The sequence below is a fragment of the Schistocerca cancellata genome, chromosome 4 (assembly GCF_023864275.1).
Source record: "Schistocerca cancellata isolate TAMUIC-IGC-003103 chromosome 4, iqSchCanc2.1, whole genome shotgun sequence".
NCBI lineage: Eukaryota > Metazoa > Arthropoda > Insecta > Orthoptera > Acrididae > Schistocerca > Schistocerca cancellata.
Window position 1 is genome coordinate 85,120,816 of NC_064629.1, and position 16,998 is coordinate 85,137,813.

The window sequence follows — 16,998 nt, forward strand, 5'->3', positions numbered from 1 at the left end:
TAGGGTCCATGGTCGGTAAGGAAGTGCAGCAGTCCTCTTGATTGTTTGAAGTATTTGAGCTGAGCTGTAATCGCTCCATAATATTGGGCAGCAGTTAGTGCGTTCTACGACCCGTCTCGTCGTTATCCCACTGTTCCTGTCAAAGTTCCTCCCCCCCCCCCCCCCCCTACGTTTAATTTCAGATTTATTCCCTGCGTGAGTCCGCATTAGTTCGACTATTTTATCCCTCTTCTCCTTTTTTACCCAGTACTACGACGCCTGTTCTCTGATTTTTATATCGAGAAGACAGAGTCCCATTAGCACTAATAATGCTGCCCCTGGAGGTGTCCTATATGCCCCTACAGATCGCAAGAGCATATTTCGCTGCACTCTTCTTACGGCCGTGGCGGGCATGACCCTTGTGAGCCTGTGAGTCCAGACTCCTGACCCGTATCCTACAATTGATGCCAGAATACTATTGTGGTAAAGTTTTATTAAATCTGGTGGCAGGTGAAAACGTTTATGTCCAATTCCAATCAGGTTATTGAGTGTTTCTAGGGATCTTTGTGCCAATGTGTGATGCATAATTCCACCTCTCGTCGACGACTACACCTAGATATCGGGCCTCACGGCGCCGAAGAACTGGTGAGCCATCTATTCGCACTGCTGGATTTCTTACGAGTTACCCCCTAAGTAGTAGGTATGTGGACTTGCTAGGTGAGATTGTCATTTTGGTTGTACAGCACCATGTTGTTAGGATAGATATGGCCCTTTCGATTTTCGGTTCCAAATCCTCGCCGCTCCGACCGGCAACCAGCAGGAGGAGTCGTCTGCGTAGGCTATGCCCTCTAGCACGTCATCGCTGTTCTGCAAGTTATCCAAGACGGGTTCCATATTAATCTCCCAGGACAGAGCCATGTGGACACCCCTTTGTAATCTTTTTACTGATTTTCCACCCTAGGGGACGGTAGCGAGACCTCCCTTTCCTCACAATAGCTCCTAAGAAAGCCATATAGCGGCCACGGGCACTCCTTAGGTTGTCAAAGACGCCACTGATATCCACCATGATGCCGAAAATGTATTTGTACGGGGCTGAGTCACAGACCTCCGCGGCCAGGCCGATGGCGTCAGACGCCGATCTCCCCGGCCGAAAACCGAACTGCCTGTCACTCATCCCACACAGTAAACGGTGTGCTGCCGGTCTGTCTGCTAGCATCCTCCCAAAAAGTTTCCCCAGCAGGTCCAGTAAGCAGATAGGCCTGTACGATTTGACATCCTTAGGTTCTTTATCTGGATCTTTCTTGATTATTACTACGTTTGCCTTTTTCCGAATGGAGGGGAATTTTCTAAGCCGTAGTCACTCATTGTGCAACTTAGTGGTAGGTTCCACCAGCTAGGGGGCCAGGAATTGCACCACCTCCACTGTAATGCCGTCTGAGCCAGGAGCTTTGCCCTTATAAGGGCCTTTATCTGGGCACCCACCTTTTCTTCAGAGAAGGGTTAAACCATACTGTTGTTTTCGTAGTCCTGTTGGTCTCCTCCTCTAATTCGTTGTTGTACTTGCGAGTCATCTTCATCTCTATCGTTAGGCAACAGGACCCGGAGGAGGACCTCGGCGGTCTCCTGCCAAGTTTCCGTCATCCAGCCCCTGCCCCCTGACGGTAGACAACACCATAGGTGATCGTATCTTTTCCTGTATACTAATTTGTACGGGATGCCCCATGGGTCCGTAGTCAGTTGGCTTTGCACATATTTTTCTCAGCTTCCCAGCCTGATTGCCCTTAGCTGCTGTTGAAATTGATCTTTTGCCTCCCTGTATATTTGCAGCCATCGTTGCTTTTCTTCCCAGACGACACTTCGCTGGTAGTACTTCCTCACCCTCGTTACAGTCTGGCGCATCTGTCCCAATTCGGCTGGCCATGGTACGGGGAAGCCGCAACGGCTCTCCTCCTGGTTGGTACAGCTGCTTTCACCGCCCTGATGATTGCTTTCACCAGGTCCTCGGCGTATTCCTCCACATTTTCGTCACCTTCTGGCGATATCGGTATGTCACACTCCCTCGCCAGGCGATCCCAATCAGTCCTGTTACAGTTGTAATGTATTTCACACCCCATGTCCCAGCGAGACACTCTGTCTCCCAATGAGAATGTAATTAGGTTATGGTCGCTGGTCGTGATCTGATCCCAGACTGTCCAACATTGGTTACGAGGTTAAGCGTCACCAAGGTGACATCAATATTTGTGCCTTCACCCCCACCACCTGTGTAGGTAGGTAGGGGGGGGGGGTGCCCTTGCTTATTGGCGACTATTAGTTGTAGTGCCATGATGATCTCTTCGGCTTTTTGTCCTTGGTCGTCTCGGATGCCGCTGAACCACAGGTGGGACTTCGCATTTATATCTCCTGTGATGACAAGGCTGCGCCTTCGCAACGCCGTGGCCACTTGAATTAATTTGTCCAGGAATTCATCGATTCCTCCACCGTACTGGAAGTACATGTCGATAATGTACAACACTCCAACAGGTGATTGTATTTCCACGGCGTTGCAGTAGTCATCAGAGAACTGTGCGAGAACCGTAACTCTCAGCGCCCTGTTGGTGATCATTAACTGCAGCTATTGGTTCCACTTCACTGTATGTTACCTGCCAGTTGGCTGCTGAGAAGGGGATCGCGCAGCTTGGGAGTATGGCTCCTGTAGACAGAGCACATCCAGTCTCCTCTCCTCCACCACTCTTCGGAGTTCCTGCATGACTAGTTTACTATTATGTGCGTTGATCTGTCCTACGTTTAAAAGATTCTCGTTGAAAATATGTTCTGATGTGGGATTCCGGCCAGTTTTTGCTCAAGTCATGCGCTAGTCTCCCATTTCTGATGACAGATTGATTATACAACTAGTCTAAATGAAATTTTTAATTCCGTGTTTCGAAAACTTTTTTGACTAACTCTCGCAGGGCTCCGAAGTCAGTTGGAGAGATTCATCGTTTTGAGCTGTATCCTGTCCACAGCCTCCGTCCCGACCATACTCATGACCGACACGCACCACATGTCTCAGAGCTGTAGTGAGGACAGCCGGCTCCTCCAGGCGCGCTAATTGCATTACATGTTCTAGGTTTGGGTATACCCTTATGGGGTCTACTCGCAAACCTTTCGGGAAAGATGGATCTGTAGGCGAAATCGTACTGCTCACAATGTTAACTTGTACTCTCTCTATAGTGACCTTATCATTGTGTTTTGTTATCGGAAGACTGCCTACCACAGGATGCCCTATCGGTCGTTCGTGATCTTCAGGCGACCTTAGTCCCCGGCTTGAGGGAGAGGGAGCATCTTTCTGACCACAAGGGTCCGTTTGCATACATGCGTCTTTCATTTCCACTATTTCGGTTTGCATCTTGAAGAACCTTTCTATTAATTCCCCGAATCTGCTGGCCCTCAGTGCATCCCTCAATCTTTTACTCGGGGACTTACTCTTAGGCTTCCTGTGTACAGGTATTTACCGTTTACGGACAACGCCTTGAAAATAACTTGCGTATCAGAAAATCAATGCTATGCTTATCAGTTGCAACCGCTGTAAGTTGCACGTAGCCGCGGATGCCATACACAGCACGGATCTGGAAAGAATCGGCGACACGTTATCATCCAATCAGTGTCATTGAAAGGGACCGCTATCAAAGAACTGAAGGGCATGTTTGGGAAGGCGTTGCTTTTGAAAGATGCGCGAAGATGTAGGACTGCACATAGCGATGGAGGGATCACATCTTGTATCCTTGTGATATACAGTTGAGACAAAAGTAATGTAGAGAAATCACTCTTCAAGTCTGTACCAGGATTGTTTAGTATCCGGAAGATGTGAGCATCCCAGTGAAGTAGTGACATTATCAAGTACGTAAGTACGATTTCGATCGATGACTGGCCTTACCCGAACCTCGGTAGAATTGGAAAGTGCTCTCCAGAGGTCGGTGGAAGTGGTTAACGCGATTATTAACAGCGCGCCGTGACGTTAAAAGTCTTTAATTTTGTTCGTATTAATCATATTTATTATTAGAGTTCGAATTTAACCTTCTTTGCTCCGTTGGTATATTGAAAGTCGTAGAAGATATGATCGTGAAACGTTTTTTGAGTAGTGTGTTTCTGATTTCGTTGTTTTTCATCCGTACGCAACACCGGAATTACTTTTTTCTTTTAATCCGAGCTCTGATTTCCTTATATTCCATTGTTGATAACGGTACATACTAGGGAAAACTGAAAAACTATTTGTGGACTTTTAAGATGCTATGATTGATAGCTCGAGCTACTGAGGTGGAACTTGACGCTGAGCTATTCGAATCGAACCCTTCTGGTGGAAAAAATTGTCACTATCATTTGATCGACAAGGGGAGAGGAGGTGGTGCCGCGCAGTTGCTGACGATCAGACCGTTCCGCAAATTCGTAGATTGAATTCCAAACGTCAGTTACAGCGTCTCATGAAATGAGGACAGGTGACACTGTTGATGGTGGTCGGGCTCTCGGATGGGAAATGTAAGTTCGGCGATTCATTTGGTACTATTCGAGAGGAACAGACAGTTTGCTGGCATGATTTCACCCACTCATTTCCTTTCATTCCATGTTCATCCATAACAATACACACACAGCGCTATGCTGCTCAGTTATCCACTCGATTAGATTCGCTCCTGACCTTTATACCAGGCCTTAGGAAGGCACGGCAAACCATCTCCAAAAGTATCTTGCCCGGAATAGCAATGCTAGATTGACATATTGTTTGCAACGCTTGTTGCATTGAGTTCTAAAATTCTCCCAGTGTGAAGTTATTAAAGAATAGCTCGGCGTGAAATGACAGGTGACACAAAGCTGTTCAAATACGGTATGGTTTTTGGCAGGTTTACTAAGTCGACAAGACGTGCTAATGTACGTTCTCAAGTTTTGCATGTCGTCTTCTATTGTTATTTACGTTTAGAAGGTTTGTTTTATACATAAACCAGTATTTCATCCGAAAGCAACAACTGTCAGCATGTAACATGACTACTTAATTTTAAAAAAATGGTTCAAATGGCTCTGAGCACTATGGGACTCAACATCTTAGGTTATAAGTCCCCTAGAACTTAGAACTACTTAAACCTAACTAACCTAAGGACATCACACACACCCATGCCCGAGGCAGGATTCGAACCTGCGACCGTAGCATTCCCGCGGTTCCGGACTGCAGCGCCAGAACCGCTAGACCACCGCGGCCGGCCTACTTAATTAAAACTTTACTACATCGTTTGAGTAGTATCACAAATGTGCGCAGATGCTGATGTATTGAAAAAATGCCTGGAATTTGCAGCTTTATTGCACGATTGAAATTATAAACATAAGTAAACAGCTTTTGAATTCAAATTGAGTTAAACCGTGTAAGTTTCCCGTCCGTCCGTTCACTAGATAGCATTACCAGTACTCGGTTATTAGCTCTGCGGCGGATTTGGTCACCATTTTCGGCCGAAGTTTGTGCGTGGAGAGAAGTTGACCGTGCTGCAAAAAGCGCCTTTTGTTTCGAGTCATGCGGAATTGAAGTTAGCTGTAGCAGCGCAATGGAAATACCGAAATACATCCAGGAGAAAAGGTTCCAGATTATTGAATCGACAAATGACAGAATTAAAACAGGGAACATAGCACACACGCCATCTACAGGGGAACCAAGCACTGTAAATATATTACGAAAGTCGTTTGCAGTGATAAAAATACCGGTCTTTGCCACCTAAAACGTCGAAGCATAGCGGGATTGAGAATTTTTCGGTAGGGAGGACGTAGAAAGTTACCTGGAATGGAGAGTCATTGACAGATGTAGAAGTCTCTTCGGGTGTGCCTCAGGAAAGTGTCTTGGGACCTTTCCTGTTCAAGTTGTATATTAATGATCTTGTGGATAATATTAATAGCAACTTCCCAATTGACATAGATGATGGATTTATCTGTAATGAAGTACTGCGTAGAAGAAGCTGCACAAATGTTCACTCAGATCTTGATAAGATTTTCAGGTGGTGAAAAGATTGTCGTGCAAGCTTTGTCTCGCTCCACCGGCGAATGGAACACGAGGTAAAATGATACTCGTTATTTTCGGAGGCTGTTTTAAGGTTACTAGTTCTCTAGTACGTGGGTTGTGGTCACAATAGTGTAAATTGTGAATCCAGTGTGACAACGACGCTGGTGATGGTGGTAGCAGGGGAACGTGAGAAACGCGTTTAGGGGAGGGGGGTCGCCAGATGCGTCGCTGGAAATAACTGTCAGCGCCACAGCTGCTGTGCTTTGTCTTTGCTTACCTCGCGTGGCGCAGTTCGTCTGATGGCCCGCGACTGAAGGACGAGCTCCGTGGCCCAGAGAAGAGGAAGCTCAGTCAGCAGTTCTCGTAAATATGAACAGTTAGCAGGCCAGATAAACTACGTACAAGCTGGTGAGCTGTCTGGCGGTAGACAGGCTTATTTCTGACCTTGACATCGTGAATCAGGCTTTCCGTGGTTTCCTGCAGCACGTCAGACGGTCACCGAGCGAGATGGCGCAGTGGTTAGCACACCGGACTCGCATTCGGGAGGACGACGGTTCAATCCCGCGTCCGGCCATCCTGATTTAGGTTTTCCGTCATTTCTCTCAATCGCTTCTGGCAAATGCCGGGACGGTTCCTTTGAAAGGGCACCCGGGATGGTTCCTTTGAAAGGGCACGGCCGTCTTCCTTCCCCCATCCTTCCCTAATCCCATGAGACGGATGACCTCGCTGTTTGGTCTCCTCCTCCACCACATCAAGCCCAACTTGTGTGCGCTCGTACCTTTTTTTGGTTGGGGTCATAACACCCATTCTCTGCTTCTCCGCATCATCTTTGGGTCATAACAATATTCCTGTGTTTCATCCGCCGTGATGATGAGTTGCCACCAAGCATCATCCTCGGCCCCTGTGCTGATTGTTGTTTCTATTTTGACACTAGCAGGTGCACTTGCTCCTCCCAGCAATCCAGCATTTTCTCAGCGTGACGTGAGTGGAAACATGTTCTACGAGATATTGCTGAATCCTCATAAGGCGTAGACTCTGAGATCGTCGAAGGTTTCGGCAGCGTTTATCTTCAGGAGAACACAGAACTTTATTGCATAACGCTGCTCACGAAAATCAGCAACAACGATGTTTAGAGCCCATTATGAAACACATTCACTCTCACAGGCTGCCAACACACATCTGACACCGACAGAGATACTGCTGTGAAATTTGCAGTGACTAGCGATTATTGTACGTACTTCAACGGCTCACGGAAAGTTGTCGCAAGCAGGGACTTAACCGTGGGGGGGGGATAATAATAATTCAGTGCCTGTCTTTACTGAACATCCCTCGTACAATTACGATGTCAGCAGGTCGTCGTCTTGTGGTTCACGTCTTGTGGATCGCGGGTTCGCTCGGAACTGGGTGTGCGTGTGTCGTCGTCATCGTCATCTTTTCATCATCATCGACGCACAAGTCGCAGAAGTGACGTCAATGAGAAGGCTTGCTGCACCAGGCGGCCGAACTTCCCTTAACGGGACTCCCAAGCAAATATGCCATAACCACATTTCATTTTTTTTTTTTTTTTTTTTTTTTTTTTACAATTACGTTGTGTTGTAAGTGTGACTGATTGTTTCAAGTGATATTGCCGCCATTTTTGAGTGCGCGAGTCCCGGGTGGGCCTACGCTGTTTCAGACAAAACAAAAGCTGCAAGTGCTGAAGAAACGAAGCCTGGAAGGTCAGGCGGCTGCTAACGGATTAAGATCATTCATTTCCAAGTCGTCGTCATTTCAGCTTATCACAACCGAGCTGAGATGATGATGATGATGTTTGGTTTGTGGGGCGCCCAACTGCGTGGTTATCAGCGCCCGTACAATTTCCCAATCTTTGCTCAGTCCAATTTCGCCACTTTCCTGGATGATGATGAAATGATGAGGACAACACAAACACCCAGTCATCTCGAGGCAGATGAAAATCCCTGACCCCGCCGGGAATCGAACCCGGGACCCCGTGCTCGGGAAGCGAGAACGCTACCGCGAGACCACGAGCGGCGGACTGTCACAACCGAGCTATCGTTATTTCCCTAATCGTCAGTCACTAATCAGTTACCATCATGCTGTATCGATCAATGACTGGATAGTTAACTTCATTGCCTTGGCGTGAAGTATTAAAATAAATACCAACTGGCAATAGCCGTTTGAGGTTTATGAAGATGTGCAAAACTAGTGACGCGGAAACTGCAAGGGTGACTTTCGTTCCCTAGGAAGGGATCACTCAGTCGACCGGCAACTACGTTTCATTACTGACGGAAATAAAATCGCAACACCAAGAAGGAGCTGTGTGACATAAATGAAAGTTGGTAGGCGTGTTTCTACATCTGAAAGATGATGACATGAAGCGTGCATTCCACTGACCCCAAACCACCGCCATTTGCGACTTCAGTGGTGTCAAGTGAGAGTTCATTGGAGGGCACAGAGGAAGTCCGATTTGTTTTCTGATGAAACTTGGTTCGGCCTCGGTGCCAATGATGACCGTGTGTTGTTTAAGATCGTGTTAGTTGAGGGCCTGCAACCAACCTGTCGGTGTGCTAGACACACTGGACCCACACCTGTAGTTGTGATCTGGGCTGCGATTTCGTGTGACAGCAGGAGCACTCCCGAGGTTATCCCACGCTCCCGGACTGCAAATTTGTATGTCAGTCTGATGATTCAAACTGTTGTGCTGTCATTCATCAAGCGAATTGCAGGGAGTATTTTCCAACAGGATAAAGATCACCCACATACTGCTGTTGTAACCTAACAAGGTCTGCAGAGTGTCGACATGTTGCCTTCGCCTGCTCGATTACTAGATCTGTCTCCAATCGAGCACACGTGGGACATCATCGGACGACAACTCCAGCGGCATGCGTCATCCACAAACAGCATTAACCGTCCGTGTATTGACTGACCAAGTTTAACAGGCATGGCACTCCATCCCAAAAACTGACATCCGGAACCTGTGCAAAACAATGCGTGCGCGTTTGCATGCTTGCATTCAACATTCTGGCAGTTACACCCATTATTAATGTACCAGAATTTGACATTTGCAATGGCTTATCTCGGGCTTACATTAACCTGTGACTTTGCAATGTTAATCTCTTTAATATGTTACCTGGAGAAATGTATTCCCAAAATTTCATTATTCTATACTAATTATTTTTTGGTGTTGCGACTTTTTTCAGTCAGTGTATTTTGTGAGTAATGGCTGGAATTTGTTGCCATATAACATTTTTTTCATTATGAGAGCTATGCTTTGTTCACAAGTAATATAATCCCGAATATTCTGCCTATAGGAATGTGAATTTAGTTTTGCATGTTCCGTCGTATAAAGGATGTTCCAAAAATACGTTTACAAACTTGGGGGACGGATACCGTCCACCAAAACAAGAAAAAGTTCACATAAACATATGTCCGAATATCCGTCATTTTCGAGTGATTAATGAAAATTGACGTTCAACGGCTTTCCAGGTTCGGCACAACTACTTCACTGTTCTGCGCATCCTTTTGACGCATTGTATCCTAGATGACGTTGTGTTGCCAGGGAGTCTTGTTTACATTCGTCTGATTCCAACGTGTCCATTGTGCACATGTATTTAGTAGCGAGTTAACTGAAAGTGCTTCCTTCAAACATAGGAGAATATTCGTGTCGTGAACAGGCAACATGATTATTTATGTACGGCGCGGGAATGGTAAGGCTATGTTCGCAGTGGCACCGGCAACGGTCGTCAGACACTGTCACCAGACGTCGTCCGGTAACATCGGCCGGCAGCGTGGTCGTAGTGCGTCCCATCTCCTTCGTCAGTTTTTTATTGGGGTCAAGGTGGTTAGGTTAGAACCTATTTTATGTATGAAGTGGGTTAGATTTTAACCTCTTAGGGTCTTGGGGTGGGGTGGATACCACAACGCCTCTGTGCTTGCTGCGCAGCGGCTTCTTCTATTAAGGAGACGCCGAATGCATGTGAGTGCGCTTTCCTGTCTCGTAAAGAACGTGGCTAGTACTGTACACTCTGTCCTCAGTTATCGAAATAGCCAGACAAGTTTTACGAATATATGAGATGACGGGAAGAACATTCTGTCACATACTCGAGATAATTCGTGGTGACCGAGAAGCGCCGCGCGGGATTAGCCGAGCGGTCTTAGGCGCTGCAGTCATGGACTGTGCGGCTGGTCCCGGCGGAGGTTCGAGTCCTCCCTCGGGCATGGGTGTGTCTGTTTGTCCTTAGGATAATTTAGGTTAAGTAGTGTGTAAGCTTAGGGACCTTAGCAATTAAGTCCCACAAGATTTCACACATATTTTTGACTGGGAAGCAAGTTATAAACACACTGTTTCGCCGTATTTATTTCAAGTTTTGTAGACGTACGTCAGTTAATCTTCAATAGTTGTCATTTAGCACACGAGTCCAAGACAAGCGTCAAGTGTAGCATAAGACACTCTGAAAGCCTGAATCACTTAAAAGTGGAAATACAAGGTGTACAACTTTCCTTACGCCGTTTTTCCCCAACATTTGAGGCTTTAATGAAACAAGTTGGTTACACATGTATCATTCAAAGTATTTTCCATCCTGGCCACTACTTTCTCCCATCTTTCGGGCAGTGTACGAATCGCGCGTCAAAAAAAATTGTTCATCTTTTGAAGCGATCCACGAATCGATCCAATTTGTGACTTCTTCATGTGACCATGCGCCATCGATCTAAACAAGTGATAGTCAGAGGGAGCAATGTCTGGAGAATACGGCGGGTGGGGTAGGACTTCCCATTTCATCGTTTTCAAGTACGTTTTGACCTCTTTTGGAACGTGGGGTCGAGCGGTTGCCGTGCTGCAAAATCACTTTATCGTGCCTCTCGCTGTATTGCAGCCGTTTGTCTTTTAATGCTTTGCTCAAACGCATTAAATGCGTTCGATAACGAGCACCTGTAATTGTTTCACTTGGTTTTAACACCTCATAGTACACGACACCAAGCTGGTCACACCAAATGCAGAGCATGATCTTGGAGCCGTGAATATTCGGTTTGGCCGTCGATGTGGAAGCATGGCCGGGATATCCCTATGATTTTTTGCGTTTAGAGTTATCGTAATAAACCCATTTTTCGTCCCCTGTCACAATGCGATGCAGAAATCCCTTCCACTTTTGCCTCTGAAGCAACTGTTCACAAACGCCGCTCAACGTATCTTGGTTTCAGCTCACACGGGACCTAAGTTCCTTCTTTCTGAATCATACCCATACCCATAGCCTTGAGACGTTTTGGAATGGCTTGCTGTTTTATTCCAACTAATCGTGCAATTCTTAATATGAGTATTTCAGAAAATATGTACTGAATGCAGCCTATTTGTGTATGCTTGGGTGGTGTGATAAGTTATATACTGTGAAATTATTATGTGGAAATTCTGTCTTTTGTAATTAATTGCTAATTGTGAAGAGTGAGAAGTTAACTGAATTATCTCTCTCCTACACACCTCTGCAGCCAAGGTTGCTAATGCATGCCTGTGGCCGTGCAGTGGCACTCGACACATAGGTAAGATGCTTCGAATCCTGGAGATGGAAAATTTTTGCTGCCAGTATTTGGTCAGACCAGGAGAGGAGAGGAGAGATGGTGGCATGATCACCAGTCTTTGCACCAATGTAGTGAGTTAAATTCTCAACCTCTCCACCGTGCCTCATGTAGTGAGGACATGTGATACTGTTGATGGTGGCCCATCCATCAGATGGGGCACTAAGCCCAGTGGCCACCTTGGTACTATTCAAGAGGAGTAGGCTATGTGTCAGCACTGGATTTCACCCTTCCCTTCCTCAATAAGAACTCAAGCTCAGCACTACACTGTACAAGTACTCATCACATTCATCCATATGATGCATTTACACACTTGATATTTCATACCAGGTCAGTGGAAGGCAATGGCTAAACACCTTTCCACGAGTGACGATGTGGGATACCTGCATCAGCTCCCCTACACTCATTCCCTGCGTATAGAAAAACTTTTGCTGATATGTTTCGTGCTCTATTGTGAACTTCGTATTCGTGAAGCAAACTGAATATTATACAAAGTTCGTTAAGCTGATTTTTGTGTCGCTTAGGAAAAGTAAAGTGTCATTAATGTACATCCTGTAATAAACAGTGTTTGCAACAAGAATACTTGTGCCATTTAAAAAGATACTTTCTGTATGACAAATACGTCAGACGAGAAGCTTGATATGCTGTTGCCGATGCTAGGCTTTCTGTCGATCTTATCATTAAATAATAAATAATCAGTGAACAGTGCTAGTTCTGGTAACACAGTCAATGCTGAAACCAAGTAAGGCACAGTTTTCTGTGTTTTTTGAGGTTTGTTCTGATAATTTTTGTTGTCGCTTTGGTAGGAATATTCCTCTTGGGCATGTTTACATCATTCGTGTGTGATGTTGGATCATGTAGAGGATACCATTCTAATAATTTTGTAAGCTGGGATATTGCTGAATTTAATGAAGGTTACGTTGGTGAATGAGGGTTCGGCTGCAGAGTGAAAATTTCATTCTGGAAACATTCCCCAGGCTGTGGCTAAGCCACGTCTCTGCAATATCCTTTCTTCCAGGAGTGCTAGTTCTGCTAGGTTCACAGGAAAGCTTCTGTGAAGTTTGGAAGGTAGGAGACGAGGTACTGGCAGAGTTGAAGCTGTGAGGACTGGTCACGAATTGTACTTGGGTAACTCATTCGGTAGAGCACTTCCCCGTGAAAGGCAAAGGTCCCGAGTTCGAGTCTTGGTCCGGCACACAGTTTCAATCTGCCAGGAAGTTTCAAAGTGTACTTATGTATGTATGTATTTTTTTTTATTTTTTTTTTTTTTGTTCATTTCACATCTCCTCTGAAACCACTGGATCAATTTCAACCATACTTGGTACACACATCACTTACTGGCTGGAAAGAACCACTGTGTGGGTAAGAATCACCTACCTCTCAAAGGTGAGACTGGAGGTGAAAAACAAACATAGTTCACAATGTGCAAATAGCCAGATTATCATTCAGTATTTGAGAGTGAGAGCACTTAGTGACTTCCAACCAACTTTTCACATAATTTCAAACCTTTGTATGACTTTTTCTCACTGACACCTCACAGAATGGTTAAGTAAAAAAAGTTTATCCTTTACTACATTTCCATTGTGCATGCGGTAAAACTGCCTTGCCAGGTATGAACTTTGATGTTTTACTTCTGTAGTACTAATTCTATTTACAACACATTTTGAAGGCAGTATACATTTATATTGCTGAATGTACATGCAAAATTGTATAATTGTACTACACACAATTCAGGAGATATGACCTCATAAACATTTAACTTGTGAAACTGGAACTGCAGGCGAAACTCACTAGAGATACAGGTGAAATATGTTTACAAACATGAGTGAAAAGTGTTAAGTATATGTGAAGTATAGGTGAGGTGCACACATGGGCAAAGTCATGGGTAAAAAGCTGCTCCTCAACCTGTGGACCGACTTAGTACATATGTTACTTTCTATCTGGAAAGAGATATTGTGGGGTAAGAACCTGCAACCTCCTATTGAGGTGGGAGTGGTAATGTGGAGAGAGAAGTGGAAGGACAGGAACTGTGATGGGGAGAAGGGAATTGGACAGAAAGTGAGGAGGGGAGACGTGGAGATAGAGAGAAAAAGGAAAGAGGAGGAGACGGATAGCGAGATGGGGAGGAGGAGGTGTATCCTAGATCCAGGCAGTAATTCTGTTCAAAAGGGTGTCATAAAGCCATTGTAGCCTCTTCTGAGGCAGGCTGGCCCACAGGTGTTGTAACTAGTCCTCGATATCCTCAATACTGACACTGGGATGGAGTTGTCCGAGCTGGTCCCACAAATGCCCTACCGGGGACAGATCTGGGGATCTTATTGGCCAAAGGAATACATCAGCATTACACAGAGAGTCTGTAGAGAGATGTGCCATGTGTGGATGAGCACTGTCATGTTGAAAAATGGCACCACAATACTATCATATTAGAAGTAACGTGCAAGTATGCAGGATGTTTGTGACAGGTATCTGTGACATACCATTGTGCCGGCGTCTGAGTTACATCAATCACTACCATCATGTGACCTGCACTCGTACATGATGGCTCCTTACTCTAAATGATGCCAAGAGTAACACTTCTATGCCTCTCCAAAACATTTAAAGACGGGTTCCTCTTCCCAAGTCGCCACCATACTGCCAAAGATAGTCATCTGGGATAATGGAATACCCGCAATTTGTCACTGAACATGATGCGATGACACTGACTGGCAGTCTCTGTTTTCCAGTCACAGCACCATTCCAGATACAGCTGTTTGTATTGTGGTATTATCGGCAGCATACATGAGGGATAGTAACTGCCTATTCCAGCAGTTGTTCATCTCTGACTAATGGTACAGAATGTTGCAGGGAGTTCATTACTTGTTCTCAGATGCAGGGTACAGATATGAAGGGATTGTGATATGCCTGGTACACAATATTGTGACCCTCCTTTGTGGTTGTCAGATGTGGTCAACCAGAACCCTGACAAAGAGTGTGCCTGCCCTCACATTCCCGTGCAATCCACCTTCAGGCCACTGTGTCATATAAATGCTCTACACACCTGGATATTGCACAATTTGACCAGCTGACTAAATGGAGACCCACAATGAAGCCCGTTTCAGACTCTTGTCAGCTGTTATAACATGGCCTCACACGATTCTGTGGCAGCTCTGTGTCCTTCACAGTGATCACGCAACATCAGATGCTGTTTATGCTCATTATATACACTCTCAGGCCTTGCAACAACACTAAACATAAACAACACTAATGCGATGTGGTGTCCATTATACCTGCCACATAGAAATGCAGCTTTAATTGTGTACGTAGTTATATTTAAGACATCCCACTGTGTCCCTCACTTCTTTTGTCAGGCAGTGTACATCTTTATAATCAAGATTTCAGTTTTGTAAAGTACTTCTTATTTATTATATGACTTTAATTTTCCCTGTGTGAATAATTTCTAAACAACATTGCAATTTTTTGCAGAAGCAGACAGCAACAGCAGCAAACCCCGTGGGGGTAAGCTGGCACGTCGAGCACGTTCATTCAAGGAAGACTTCCTGGAAATCTTGTCACAGATGCGTTCCCCAGGCAGTGGTGGTGGGAGTGGTGGGGCTGGATCTGGATCTCAACGTTCTGGATCACCACATTCACCCAAGTCAAGATCATCCCATAAAACTGCAACAGCAACACCTAGTGTCGACCTGGTAGATTCTAGTGACAAGAACCCTGCTCGAGACCTCGATCTTCATGTTAGACAGGTTAGAAGCACATCCAATTATGTGAGCCAAATACATTTGATTAACTGTGAAGTATGTCTGAAAAAGACAGTACATGAAACAACTTCAGCCTTTTTATAACAGAAATTAGTAAAAATTTTCCAGTAGTATGTGGTATTTATGTAGTCTGTGCGTAATAACAGAAATACTTTGTACGGTTCATTAAGACAAACTGAAAGCTATTGGCATTGTTATTGCAAGGGGATTACGTTGGCTGTGTGAGCTTACAAGAGCAGCTCTTTCCCCAGGCCATATGGTGCCAAGGTTGTTTTGAGTATATACATGAAGATGGTATCTGTTCTTTCGGACATGTCCGAAAGAACAGATACCATCGGTGACCATGCAGCTCGTTAGAATGAAATTACAATTAAATCAATACAATGAAATGAATACCCTTAGCTGCATACAGGTGTTGATATACGTCAACGGGGACAGTTGAAAATGTGTACACCCCACCTAGACTCGAACCCGGGATCTCCTGCTTACATGGCAGACGCTCTATCCATCTGAGCTACTGAGGACACAGAGGATCGTGCAACTCCAGGGACTTATCTCTGGCACACCTCCCGTGAGACCCACATTCCCAACTTATTGTCCCGCACTATATTCGTAGTGCCCCTGCTCATTACACGCATTACTCACGGCTTTACCGATTCCCGTAAGAGTTCAGGCACTGTTTGTCCATTCGCACAGTAGAATGTCCGAAAGAACAGATACCATCTTCATATATATAGTTAAGGCTCACCAACCGTTTGACCATCTTCTGTGCGAATGCACAAACGGTGCTCGAACTCTTACGGGAATTGGTAAAGCCACGAGTAGTGAGTGTAATGGGCAGGGGCACTATGAATATAGTGCAGGACAATAAGTTGGGAATGTGGGTCTCACGGGAGGTGTGCCAGAGATAAGTCCCTGGAGTTGCACGATCCTCTGTGTCCTCAGTAGCTCAGATGGATAGAGCGTCTCTATGTAAACAGGAAATCCCGGGTTTGAGTCCTGGTCGGGGCATAGATTTTCAACTGTCCCCATTGATGTATATCAATGCCTGTATGCAGCTAAGGGTATTAATTTCATTATATTGATTTAATTGTAATTTCATGTTTTGAGTATGCTGCAGAAGTTTTACTGGGAAGACCCTACTCGATCTCCATACATTCACCATGCGATTTCCATATTTTTGGGTCCCTGAAGCAAGAGATTTATGACAGTCGATTTGCTTCAGACAAAGAGGTGCACACCTGGGTACAGTCGTGGTTCCGTCGGCAAACATTTACCCATATGGACATTGACCGTCTTGTCTTACAGTCAGATAAATGTATTAACAGTTCTGCTGATTATGTTTGAAATAATAAACAGTTTATAATCCAATGGGCCCGCAGTGCTGAAAATATATCTTAGAGATTTAGTTGACTTAAATCTTTTGGCCCCCTTATGGGGATATAGGGCATCCAGGAGAACTCACCATCCATCTCTGTCTTTGGCCATTTTCCTCTATTTTGCCCAAGTCTTGCCAACTCTCCTTGAGCTTCCCCCCCCCCCCCCCCCCCCCTCCACCATCCTCTTCCGTGTACTTCTAGGCCTGCTTCTATTCCTTGTTCCTTGGGGATTCCATTCCAATGCCTTCTGTTTGATTACTCCATCTGGCTTCCTCAATGTGTGCCTCAGCCATCTCCACTTTCTCTCACA

General features: G+C 45.3%; 1 protein-coding gene across 5 annotated transcripts in view; it reads left to right on the plus strand.

The window, feature by feature from the left end:
• Window positions 1–16,998, plus strand: part of LOC126184914 (guanine nucleotide-releasing factor 2) — a 406,168-nt gene that overhangs the window by 213,302 nt on the left and 175,868 nt on the right. For all 5 annotated transcript variants that reach the window (XM_049927576.1, XM_049927578.1, XM_049927575.1 and 2 more), the window contains one exon: window positions 15,020–15,294. In XM_049927576.1, coding sequence (XP_049783533.1) covers window positions 15,020–15,294 — 275 coding nt within the window. The remainder of the gene's footprint in view (window positions 1–15,019; window positions 15,295–16,998) is intronic.